The sequence below is a fragment of the Neoarius graeffei genome, chromosome 2 (genome assembly GCF_027579695.1).
Source record: "Neoarius graeffei isolate fNeoGra1 chromosome 2, fNeoGra1.pri, whole genome shotgun sequence".
Classification (NCBI taxonomy): Eukaryota; Metazoa; Chordata; class Actinopteri; order Siluriformes; family Ariidae; genus Neoarius; species Neoarius graeffei.
In genome coordinates this window covers 85,533,736-85,546,773 of record NC_083570.1, presented here as the reverse complement: position 1 = coordinate 85,546,773, position 13,038 = coordinate 85,533,736, and the positions used below count along the sequence as shown (strand labels likewise).

General features: G+C 40.1%; 1 protein-coding gene across 4 annotated transcripts in view; it reads right to left on the bottom strand.

Moving 5' to 3' along the window:
• The window catches only part of elp1 (elongator acetyltransferase complex subunit 1), an 86,027-nt gene that overhangs the window by 53,508 nt on the left and 19,481 nt on the right, over positions 1 to 13,038 (bottom strand). For all 4 annotated transcript variants that reach the window (XM_060915111.1, XM_060915112.1, XM_060915113.1 and 1 more), the window contains 4 exons: positions 9,226 to 9,378; positions 4,716 to 4,797; positions 4,549 to 4,629; positions 4,354 to 4,439 (listed from right to left, as the gene is read on the bottom strand). In XM_060915111.1, coding sequence (XP_060771094.1) covers positions 4,354 to 4,439; positions 4,549 to 4,629; positions 4,716 to 4,797; positions 9,226 to 9,378 — 402 coding nt within the window. The remainder of the gene's footprint in view (positions 1 to 4,353; positions 4,440 to 4,548; positions 4,630 to 4,715; positions 4,798 to 9,225; positions 9,379 to 13,038) is intronic.

Below are 13,038 nucleotides of genomic sequence, written 5' to 3'. Positions count from 1 at the left end.
TATTAGTACAGCAATGTATCAGTGTCACACTGCAGTGAAGTCATACTGTACAGTGGTGCTTGAAAGTTTGTGAACTCTTTAGAATTTTCTATATTTCTGCATAAATATGACCTAAAACATCATCAGATTTTCACACAAGTCCTAAAAGTAGATAAAGAGAACCCAGATAAAAAATGAGACAAAAATAATATACTTGCTCATTTATTTATTGAGGAAAATGATCCAATATTACATGTCTGTCAGTGGCAAAAGTATGTGAACCTCTAGGATTAGCAGTTAATTTGAAGGTGAAATTAGAGTCAGGTGTTTTCAATCAACACAGGGATGACAATCAGGTGTGAGTGGGCACCCTGTTTTATTTAAAGAACAGGGATCTATCAAAGTCTGATCTTCACAACACGTTTGTGGAAGTGTATCATGGCACGAACAAAGGAGATTTCTGAGGACCTCAGAAAAAGCGTTGTTGATGCTCATCAGGCTGGAAAAGGTTACAAAACCATCTCTAAAGAGTTTGGACTCCACCAATCCACAGTCAGATAGATTGTGTACAAATGGAAGAAACTCAAGACCATTGTTACCCTCCCCAGGAGTGGTCGACCAACAAAGATCATTCCAAGAGCAAGGCGTGTAATAGTCGGCGAGGTCACAAAGGACCCCAGGGTAACTTCTAAGCAACTGAAGGCCTCTCTCACATTGGCTAATGTTAATGTTCATGAGTCCACCATCAGGAGAACACTAAACAACAATGGTGTGCATGGCAGGGTTGCAAGGAGAAAGCCACTGCTCTCCAAAAAGAACATTGCTGCTCATCTGCAGTTTGCTAAAGATCACGTGGACAAGCCAGAAGCCTATTGGAAAAATGTTTTCTGGACGGATGAGACCAAAATAGAACTTTTTGGTTTAAATGAGAAGCGTTCTGTTTGGAGAAAGGAAGACACTGCATTCCAGCAAAAAAACCTTATCCCATCTGTGAAACATGGTGGTGGTAGTATCATGGTTTGAGCCTGTTTTGCTGCATCTGGGCCAGGACGGCTTGCCATCATTGATGGAACAATGAATTCTGAATTATAGCAGCAAATTCTAAAGGAAAATGTCAGGACATCTGTCCATGAACTGAATCTCAAGAGAAGGTGGGTCATGCAGCAAGACAACGACCCTAAGCACACAAGTCGTTCTACCAAAGAATGGTTAAAGAAGAATAAAGTGAATGTTTTGGAATGGCCAAGTCAAAGTCCTGACCTTAATCCAATCGAAATGTTGTGGAAGGACCTGAAGCGAGCAGTTCATGTGAGGAAACCCACCAACATCCCAGAGTTGAAGGTGTTCTGTACGGAGGAATGGGCTAAAATTCCTCCAAGCCGGTGTGCAGGACTGATCAACAGTTACCGGAAACGTTTAGTTGCAGTTATTGCTGCACAAGGGGGCCACACCAGATACTGAAAGCAAAGGTTCACATACTTTTGCCACTCACAGATATGTAATATTGGATCATTTTCCTCAATAAATAAATGACCAAGTATAATGTTTTTGTCTCTTTGTTTAACTGGGTTCTCTTTATCTACTTTTAGGACTTGTGTGAAAATCTGATGTTGTTTTCGGTCATATTTATGCAGAAATATAGACAATTCTCAAGGGTTCACAAACTTTCAAGCACCACTGTAGTCTAAAATAAATTATTAGCTTTAAGAAATTGTTCAGCCATAGGATGTTTCATAATTTTCTAAGTGACTGAGATTTTTTTTTTAAAGAATATTCTAGTCTACATGAACAAACTGATACGAGGAATACACATGCATTTTACATATGTAGGAAATGCATGTGGAGGAAAAATATTCAAAAGACACTCCCTGTGTCCGAAATCACTCACTACTCACTATATAGTGGACCATATCGTGAGTTCGCCATTTTGTAGTGCTGTCCAAATTTATCGTGAGAATTATTACACCCTATATACTGCACTCAAAGTATCCCACAATGCATCATGAAAAGTAGTGTACAACCGATGCTCACTAACCAAGGGACCATTTTGTACCATCATGCATTGCTGTCGCACTGAAAGAAAAAAAAAAAGTGTGTTGGAGTGAATGGACGGAGGAAGAAACACATTATAAACGGACATTCAAGTACAATTAAAAATAGTAAGAGAATAGAAAAAATACAAGAATAAAAGTTAGAGCGCAGAGCGAGGAATTAATCAAAAGCCTCAAATTTGATTTGATAAAAGGCAGCGACAAAGAAGAAAATATTCAGCCTTGATTTAAAAGAACTGAAAGATACAGCTGACTCAAAGTACTTTGTATTTATTAATGTGGGAAATACGCTCAGTATCATATGTATTTATCATAAAAATACATATGTTATTTACCAGCTGGGAGGTCCGTATCGTGAAATACCGGTCTTGGGTCTCTGGGCCGAGGTCAGCATTCAAGGCCGAGGTCACGGCATTTCACCATATGGACCGACCTTAAACTGGTAAATAATATATTTACTTTTTTCTTTACCAAATTCTAACAGAAAACGAGAGCGCCCGAAAGGGAAAACTGAGCCGAGACGCCATTTTGAATCCTCATTCACGGCTGTAATGCAAATGGCTTCCTCCTCGGTATACAAGTGCACTTCCATGGCAGGAAAAAAAACTACATTTTCCCACCTATGTAGTCCTCTATTTATATAAAATTGAGTCATTCAGGATTCAGCCATGTTTTTGCGCGGCGTTAGCAAGTTAGAGGTTTTTAGCTTTTTCCTGAAAGTTTTATTTTATTTCTTCCTCCTCAGGGTAGTAAAACTCGCTTTCGCTGTGAAGACTGTCGTTATCGCTATCCATGCAGTAAAATTAATGCTATTTTGAATCCTCATTCACGGCTGTAATGCAAATTGCTTCCTCCTCGGTATACAAGTGCACTCCCATGGCAGGAAAACAACTACATTTTGCCGCCTATGTAGTCCCCTATTTATACAAAACTGAGTCATTCAGGATTCAGCCATGTTTTTGCTTGGCGTTAGCAACAGTTACAGGTTTTTAGCTTTCTCCTGAAATGTTTTCTTTTATTTCTTCTTCCTCAGGGTATAGACTGGTACCAAAATTCAAAAAAGTGCTTATTTAAGGAGTTAAAGTTTTTTTCTTTGTTGTTTGTTTTTTGTAAAGGCTTTACCCCGTTTAAAACAAAACAAAAAAAACAAACAAAGAAAAAAACTCTCATATATACTAACCCTGATTAACCTGTATACCCTGTATGCCCCCACATTTTGTATGCTGCTGAATCTGTCCTTTTTTCAGTAGCTTTGTATAAACAATAACCGCTAAATGTAATGCAATGTTATGTAAGGTGATCGCCTAGGCATTCTCATTGTGAAAAGTAAGTCACATGTACATGGACTGGCATTTAATGTTGTATTTGTTCCTTTCTATTTGTTTTTTGTCTGTTCATATTCTTTTTGGGGGAGTAAAGTCCGTTTAAAAATGCCGTTAAATGCATAGGCCTATAGGCCAAGTTTAATGACCTTGAGGTTATCAGAGGTCATATGTCGTTTTACAAATGAAAAATAAATTCAGCACCCAAACATTTAACAAACAAGGCCATTTGCTAACTTCATTAATCATTTTAGTACATTTCATTCCTTAGAAAGCTGAGAAACTGGGTTCAGCTGAGACGTTTACAGGCCCAAAGTTCAATGCCCTCTAGAGGTCAACAGAGGTCAGATAGAGCTCGGCATATTGCAGATTTGAATTCGGCACACACAAATTGACAAAATAAGACTGTTTGCCGACTTTGTCTCAAAAATGCCTTTGGGTGTCACAATTCTGGATTTTGGTACCAGTCTAGTAGTAAAACTCGCTTTCGCTGTGAACACTGTCGTTATCGCTATCCATGCTGTAAAATTAATGCTATTCTCCTGAGAAATGCGAAAATAAATGTTGACAAAAATTGCTACTATGTTTGTTGTTGTTGTGAACGAGTGAGTCGCCAGAGGTCCGTAACCGGGGTCCATAACTGGGGTCCGTACCCTCTCGCCAGCCAATCAGAGCGCAGGATTTGATGAAAACCGCACCGCGAAAAAAAAAAATGCGTGTATTTATTATTTTGAAAACCCACCAGCCAACTGATCTGGCATTTTTTAATTGTGTGTCAGTAATGACGTAAATAACGGCGTGGTGGAGTAGTGTCCGAAAGTGGGTTTTTTTCCCCATTTTATCAAATGAGCTGACTATATAGTCCTCTATATAGAATTCCTTAAATAGTGAGTAGGGAGGAGTGAATGAGTGAGTGATTTCGGACACAGGGACTGACTCGTGAAACCACCACCAATTGATGCCTAATGTTTAATAAATAATAGTAGATAATGATGTCTTACTGCTGCTTTCCTCTGTGCCGCTTGCTTCCCCTCTGAGCCGTGAAACTGCGTCTCCTTCTTACCCCAACCTACGGTAATGAATTTACCTGATGCACAAACACAACGGATTAAGTAGCACATTAAAGGCAATCAGTTATCTTAACACAAAGAAAAGTCTGGTCATTTCTCTAAGCTCTGAACATGTGAAAGTCTCACCTTCTCCAAACTCATCCTGGTGAATGGCCACCTCAGTTATAGGCTCGAAGTCTTTAGTCATCAAGATGATTGTCTCCTGACCTAAAGAGAAGAAAGAAAGAAAAATCACAGCAGCCTACATAACTAATCCATTACAGTGCTGATATAAGCGTCGCTCAGAGACAGACCTGTGCAGAACGTCGCCAGCTCCTGGTCTGGACTCCAACTCATGGCAGTGAGTCCACTATCCACACTTCCTACACACTCCAGCTACCAAACACACAAACATTTTACTGATGAAACAGAAGCAGGATGTCTACAGGTAATGTTAAATTAACATCTGTTTACGACTTGTTTGATGTGATTTTCTATGTGATGTAAATCCTAATTTAACCCAGAAATGCTTCAATATAACTTGCATGTATGGAAATGTGCTCATTTGGATGTATTCTAGAGCCAGTAAAACTATAAACTATCACTTACAGCACAGTGCTGGTGAGTTCTCAGATCTGATTGGTCAGCTTATGCAGGGCAAACACTCACCAAAATTTGCACCTAATAATAAATGGATTTCTTTGAGGGGGAAAAAAAAAAAACGCAAGAGTGCTCTGAGAGCACAATATCCCCCCACTACAATATGCGTACTACTGTCCTATAAACAAAGCCTTTTGCCAAGTTTCGTGAAATTCCTCCGAAAATTGTGAGAGGAGTTGATTTCAATAGGTGAGAACCCTTTCCGGGACGGACTGATGGACGGACTTCACCACGACATAATCCCCCTTCAGGCCTTTCAACCAGCAGGGGATTTAAAAAAAAAAACAAACAAAAAAAAAAAACACACACGCTACGGTGAAGCTTTGTAACATTTATGAAAATCGATTTGACTTGACTGTTGAATTTTTATCCCCCGCTGGCCGAAAGGCCCAAAGGGGGATTATGTCGTGGCGAAGTCCGTCCCAGAAAGGGTTCTCACCTTCTGAAATCTCTTCTCACAGTTTTTTGGAGGAATTTCACGAAACCTAGCAAAAGGCATTGTTATATGACGGTAATACGCATACTGCAATTTTGTTTGCAATATATTGCAGCGGGGGATATTGTGCTCTCAGAGCACTCTTGTTCTTATTCTTATTAAGAAGAAAGAGAATAAAAGAGAGGCTAGTAATCATAGGAACTAACTTGTTTCACGGATGTTCCTCGACATTTAACATAACTATAAACAATACAAAAAGATAAAAAGTATGATGTTTCATTCTTTTACAAAGAAAAAAAAAATCATCATACGCCTTACTTCGGCCTGCATCACACCACCCATTGTTGGCTATTTCCCTACAAGAGCAAGCGCCATTGTGTTTTAGTCCTTAATAAGAGAGAGTACATGCCGTTCTCCAGCCAGTTTTGGTTTAACTACATTTCTCCATATCGATGCTGGCCTCAGTTTAATGCTCGCACTTGCAGTGTGTGAGTGACTACACATTATCTAGCGTGATGTACCGTCAAATATCTTTAAAAAAAAAAAAGTCGTCAGATTCATACTTGCCAACTTTTCAAAATTCTCATGGGGGAGAAAAGTGCGTGAATGACATTTTCAATTGGACGAGGCTATGATGCGCGGTTGAAATGATAAAAACAGTGGATCCCAATTAATTGCAAACCACTTGAAATTTATACAATTAAAGAGTTTTTGAATTGTTGATATTGTTCTATCAGTTACTATAGGTTATGGGATTCATGTATCAGACATGAGAGAGCTCAGAGTGAAAAATCTGAAATACAACCCCAATTTCAAAAAAGTTGGGACAAAGGACAAATTGTAAATAAAAACGGAATGCAATGATGTGGAAGTTTCAAAATTCCATATTTTATTCAGAATAGAACATAGATGACATATCAAATGTTTAAACTGAGAAAATGTATCATTTAAAGAGAAAAATTAGGTGATTTTAAATTTCATGACAACAACACATCTCAAAAAAGTTGGGACAAGGCCATGTTTCCCACTGTGAGACATCCCCTTTTCTCTTTACAACAGTCTGTAAACGTCTGGGGACTGAGGAGACAAGTTGCTCAAGTTTAGGGATAGGAATGTTAACCCATTCTTGTCTAATGTAGGATTCTAGTTGCTCAACTGTCTTAGGTCTCTTTTGTCGTATCTCCCGTTTTATGATGCGCCAAATGTTTTCTATGGGTGAAAGATCTGGACTGCAGGCTGGCCAGTTCAGTACCCGGACCCTTCTTCTATGCAGCCATGACGCTGTAATTGATGCAGTATGTGGTTTGGCATTGTCATGTTGGAAAATGCAAGGTCTTCCCTGAAAGAGACGTCGTCTGGATGGGAGCATATGTTGCTCTAGAACCTGGATATACCTTTCAGCGTTGATGGTGTCTTTCCAGATGTGTAAGCTGCCCATGCCACACGCACTAATGCAACCCCATACCATCAGAGATGCAGGCTTCTGAACGGAGCGCTGATAACAACTTGGGTCGTCCTTCTCCTCTTTAGTCCGAATGACACGGCGCCCCTGATTTCCATAAAGAACTTCAAGTTTTTATTCGTCTGACCACAGAACAGTTTTCCACTTTGCCACAGTCCATTTTAAATGAGCCTTGGCCCAGAGAAGACGTCTGCGCTTCTGGAACGTGTTTAGATACGGCTTCTTCTTTGAACTACAGAGTTTTAGCTGGCAACGGCGGATGGCACGGTGAATTGTGTTCACAGATAATGTTCTCTGGAAATATTCCTGAGCCCATTTTGTGATTTCCAATACAGAAGCATGCCTGTATGTGATGCAGTGCCGTCTAAGGGCCCGAAGATCACGGGCACCCAGTATGGTTTTCCGGCCTTGACCCTTACGCACAGAGATTCTTCCAGATTCTCTGAATCTTTTGATGATATTATGCACTGTAGATGATGATATGTTCAAACTCTTTGCAATTTTACACTGTCGAACTCCTTTCTGATATTGCTCCACTATTTGTCGGTGCAGAATTAGGGGGATTGGTGATCCTCTTCCCATCTTTACTTCTGAGAGCCGCTGCCACTCCAAGATGCTCTTTTTATACCCAGTCATGTTAATGACCTATTGCCAATTGACCTAATAAGTGGCAATTTGGTCCTCCAGCTGCTCCTTTTTTGTACCTTTAACTTTTCCAGCCTCTTATTGCCCCTGTCCCAACTTTTTTGAGATGTGTTGCTGTCATGAAATTTCAAATGAGCCAATATTTGGTATGAAATTTCAAAATGTCTCACTTTCGACATTTGATATGTTGTCTATGTTCTATTGCGAATACAATATAAGTTTTTGAGATTTGTAAATTATTGCATTCCATTTTTATTTACAATTTGTACTTTGTCCCAACTTTTTTGGAATCGGGGTTGTAATACTCGTCTTGAATTTTAATATAACAACAATGAAAGGGAAGTCTTAAATCAGATTTTGAGCTGAAAAATCTCCTGCCTGAATACTGTATCCATACAGAGACCCACAGAAAATAACACAAGTGATGCTTTAGAAGAATGTTTATCATTTCTTAAAATAGTCACAGTGAATGAAAGTATTATTGGATTGCATCAAATGTGTTTTCCTTCTGTAAGCTCATGTAAAAATACAGAGAACTATAATATCACAAATTAAATTAAATAAGATTTAACCAAAATAGTAACAACTCAATTAAATAAATACTGCATCTTCTCTCTCACGAAACACTTTCCGACAGAATTTTTAAAAAGCGCTAGAAATCCTATCAAAATCCTGTCGGAATGAATCAAAGGAATTTGCTCATTTGCAAACTTTGACTGAAAGTTTTCAAACAAAAATTAAAAATGGCACTATAAATACTACCATACTATCAGAATATACTCCACAAAGAAATTCACTCGAATGCAAAATTTTAGTACGACCAAAATACACTCACGAGTAATCTTTCACTTAAAACCTCAAAACTCGATCAAAATCAATCACTTTCCAGATAATTCACTTGTAAACTTTCACTTCAAACTTTCAAACATAAATTCAAAATCGCACTAAGACACGACCACGCTATTCAAATCCACTCACCAAACAAATTCTGTCATGCAAAATTTCACTAAACACTTTAGAAGTTGTACTGAAATGGTATGGAAGACTAGTTTAATTTCACACTCGAATGTCCATTATATTCTGATTTAAGGTATCTTTACCTTAAAATGTGTAACTGGCTGGTCGAACATTTGCTTATCCATGGAAATTCATTCTCCCATGCAACCTGGGATTTGCATTCATATTTTTGCCGTTTGGTATTGGGTTTAGTGGCCATGATGAATGACTGCTTGTAAAAAATGTCGGACAGCCTGGGTGAATCCTACATTACGCAAGTGACTGTTGTTCTGTTCGTTGATTGGTTAAAAATCAGTTGACGCCAGCAGTGTCTCATATACGATTCTGATTGGACATAATCGGGAGTATTTTTAACTTGGCGGTAGGGATTTCCCCAAACCGGGAGATTATCTAGTTTTTAACAAATACGATCGGGAGGCGGAGGCTAAAATCAGGAGCCTCCCGCTGAAATCGGGCGGGTTGGCAAGTATGCAGATTGAGAAGCATTTAACCAAATCTAAATTTAAAGGCCATTCATTTATAAAATGCAACGTCATGAGTTTTTATTATTATTTAAAAAAAACTATGGTAAGGTAAACAGGGATCAAGCTGACTGTATAAATACCTGATTAGTGTTAAGGTTCCACAGAATGACATCTCCCTGCGCAGTGGCCACACAAACAGATTCCTGATCAGGTAGATCCTGAATACCCACAATAACACCACTGCCATCCTCTGGGAGGTAGTTCTCCATGGTTAGAGACACTTCATTCACTACCTAAAGACAGGAAAATAAACTTCACAAAGTTTCTACACTACCGTTCAAAAGTTTGGGGTCACCCAGACAATTTTGTGTTTTCCATGAAAAGTCACACTTTTATTTGTAAAATGAATAGAAAATATAGTCAAGACATTTTTCTGGCCATTTTGAGCATTTAATCGACCCCACAAATGTGATGCTCCAGAAACTCAATCTGCTCAAAGGAAGGTCAGTTTTATAGCTTCTCTAAAGAGCTCAACTGTTTTCAGCTGTGCTAACATGATTGTACAAGGGTTTTCTAATCATCCATTAGCCTTCTGAGGCAATGAGCAAACACATTGTACCATTAGAACACTGGAGTGAGAGTTGCTGGAAATGGGCCTCTATACACCTATGGAGATATTGCACCAAAAACCACACATTTGCAGCTAGAATAGTCATTTACCACATTAGCAATGTCTAGAGTGGATTTCTGATTAGTTTAAAGTGATCTTCATTGAAAAGAACAGTGCTTTTCTTTCAAAAATAAGGACATTTCAAAGTGACCCCAAACTTTTGAACGGTAGTGTATAATAAAACAGCAGAGCCAGCGGCTGGTCCTCAAAGGTTACTGTCAAGCAGGATTAAATATATTAAACCTGAAAGTTAACTGATAAATCCAGTGGGTTTTGAAAACTGAAAATTTAGGACAACATTGGTCTGGGGAAAAAAAAAACAGTTGCCTAGGAATAAAATTGCAATGTAAACAAGTAGCAGTGTTAAATACGGACACTGCTGGACACAAAGTGAACGAGGCAGAATGTGGCCTGTGTGTGAAACAGTGTTGTAGTCGAGTCACTAAACCTCGAGTCCGAGTCCAGTCTCGAGTCCCCAGTGTTCAAGTCTGAGTTATTAAAGAAAATCGAGTCGAGTCCACTACTGATCCGAGTCGAGTCCGACACCACACAGATTTAATACTTGTCATTTTTAGGGCATACCTAACATGTGTTTTCTTTCTCTCCCCCCCCCCAGTCTGTCCCTCTGAGTTACATGTTGGTCCTGAGATTGAGATGCTGGCCTCTTCTGCCCCTCGGACCTGCTTGATCCATCCTGGTGCCCTGTGTCTGGTTGGAGTTTTATCGCACCGCTCCTGTGGAAGATGGCCCCATGAGGACAGTTGAGGGTTATACCTGGAGGACGCTCTGGACTCTTACAGTAATGCTTTTATGGCTGAGGACTACAGTTGACTTGCTAACTTTAGGACTGCAGTTATCATGAACAGTTTTGCACTCAAGTTTCCATCAATGAAGAGTTTATAACATCAACGAAACTGTCTTCATGTTAAAACTGTTAATATTATAGTCATGCTGTCTGCTGTTGCCCATATGAGGATGGGTTCCCTTTTGAGTCTGGTTCCTCTCGAGGTTTCTTCCTCATGTCGTCTGAGGGAGTTTTCCCTCGCCACCGTTGCCGCAGGCTTGTTCATTGGGGATAGATTAGGGATAAAATTAGCTCATGTTTTAAGTCATTCAAATTCTGTAAAGCTGCTTTGCGACAATGTTTATTGTTAAAAGCGCAAAACAAATAAACTTGACTTGACAAGCCCCGCTATCAACAGGGCAAACAACATGAGAGAGGGTTAACACTAGCTAGTTCATCGCTCAGCAAGCAAGCCCCGCTATCAACAGAGCAATGAACATAGCGTGTCACTTCCTTCTCTGGGTAGAGTCGGACCAAATGATGACTGAAGTTGGAGGTCGTCCCCGTCATCTCCTCGACAGTCTTCTACATATGGAAGACACAGCAGTGCATTTTTTCCCACTGCACGAGAAGTCTGTATAAGCAAGCGGACAATCCTAGCGGCTTCTCTCCAGGCATTTTAGCACCATTAACGTTAGTTTGTTCCTGAACATGACACATGAACAGGTGAATGTGCACTCTCTTGCACGAAATTAGTATAAAAGTTAATGTAGATATAAATACGATAAATATCTTATGCCAAATTATTATGGCATGTTACAAAAAATGAAGAAAAAAAAATCAGTCCTCGTTTCCAATTTACTAGTCCGAACACAGTTAATGCAGGAGTCTGAGTCCAAGTCATCAGTGCTCAAGTCACAAGTCCTTAAAATTAGGGTGCAATTCGGACTCGAGTCTGAGTCCTGGACTTGAGTATTACAAGCCTGGTGTGAAAGAAATAGTTCTGCATCTCCAGGGTCAGTCTTTTTCAAGGTGGGGTCCATAAAACCTAGCCAGAGAAGTCAGTGATTTTTTTTTTCTATTTAGGGCAGGGGGATGATTAGGCCCCACACTTTTTTTATTTTTTATTTTAAATTATATGGGATTCAAGTACCCGGGGTCAACTGTGCAGGAAAATGGGGGCTGTGATAGTGAGGTGAGAAAACGAGTGCAGGCAGGGTGGAGCAGTTGGAGAAGGATTTCCGGAGTCATTTGCGATAGGAAAGTCCCAGCAAAAGTGAAAGACAAAAGTGAAAGTGTATAAGATAGTAGTGAGACCAGCTGTGATGTATGGATTGGAGACCGTACCCTTAACGAAGAGACAGGAGGCAAAGTTGGAGGTGGTGGAGTTGAGGATGTTAAAGGAACAGTCCACCGTACTTCCATAATGAAATATGCTCTTATCTGAATTGAGACGAGCTGCTCTGTACCTGTCCGAGCTTTGTGTGACCTCCCAGTCAGTCAGACGCGCTGTCACTCCTGTTAGCAATGTAGCTAGGCTCAGTATGGCCAATGGTATTTTTTGGGGCTGTAGTTAGATGCGACCAAACTCTTCCGCGTTTTTCCTGTTTACATAGGTTTATATGACCAGTGACATGAAACAAAGTTCAGTTACACAAATTGAAACGTAGCGATTTTCTATGCTATGGAAAGTCCGCACTATAATGACAGGCGTACTAACACCTTCTGCGCGCTTCGGCAGCGCATTGATACGGAGCTCAGATATCAATGCGCTGCCGAAGCGCGCAGAAGGTGTTAGTACGCCTGTCATTATAGTGCGCACTTTCCATAGCATAGAAAATCGCTATGTTTCAATTTGTGTAACTGAACTTTGTTTCATGTCACTGGTCATATAAACCTATGTAAACAGGAAAAACGCGGAAGAGTTTGGTCGCATCTAACTACAGCCCCAAAAAATACCATTGGCCATACTGAGCCTAGCTACATTGCTAACAGGAGTGACAGCGCGTCTGACTGCGTCTGACTGACTGGGAGGTCGCGCAAAGCTCGGACAGGTACGGAGCAGCTCGTCTCAATTCAGATAAGAGCATATTTCATTATGGAAGTACAGTGGACTGTTCCTTTAAGGTTTGCGATGAGAGGTTGGACAGGATAAGGAACGAGCACATCAGAGGGACAGCACATGTGGAGAGCTTGGGAATTAAGCTAAGAGAGATGAGACTGAGATGGTATGGGCACATCCTGAGAAGAGATGCAGAGCATGTGGGAAGGAGAATGTTGAGGATGGAGCTGCCAGGCAAACGAAAACGAGAAAGGCCAAAGAGGAGATACATGGATATGGTGAGAGAGGACATGAAAGTGGCAGGTGTGGTAGAGAAGGATGTGGAAGACGGGGAGCAATGGAGATGAAAGATCCACTGTGGCGACCCCTAATCAGGAGCAGCCAAAAGAAGAATTTTAAATTATATGGGATAAAGAATGTAACTTTAACAACAATGT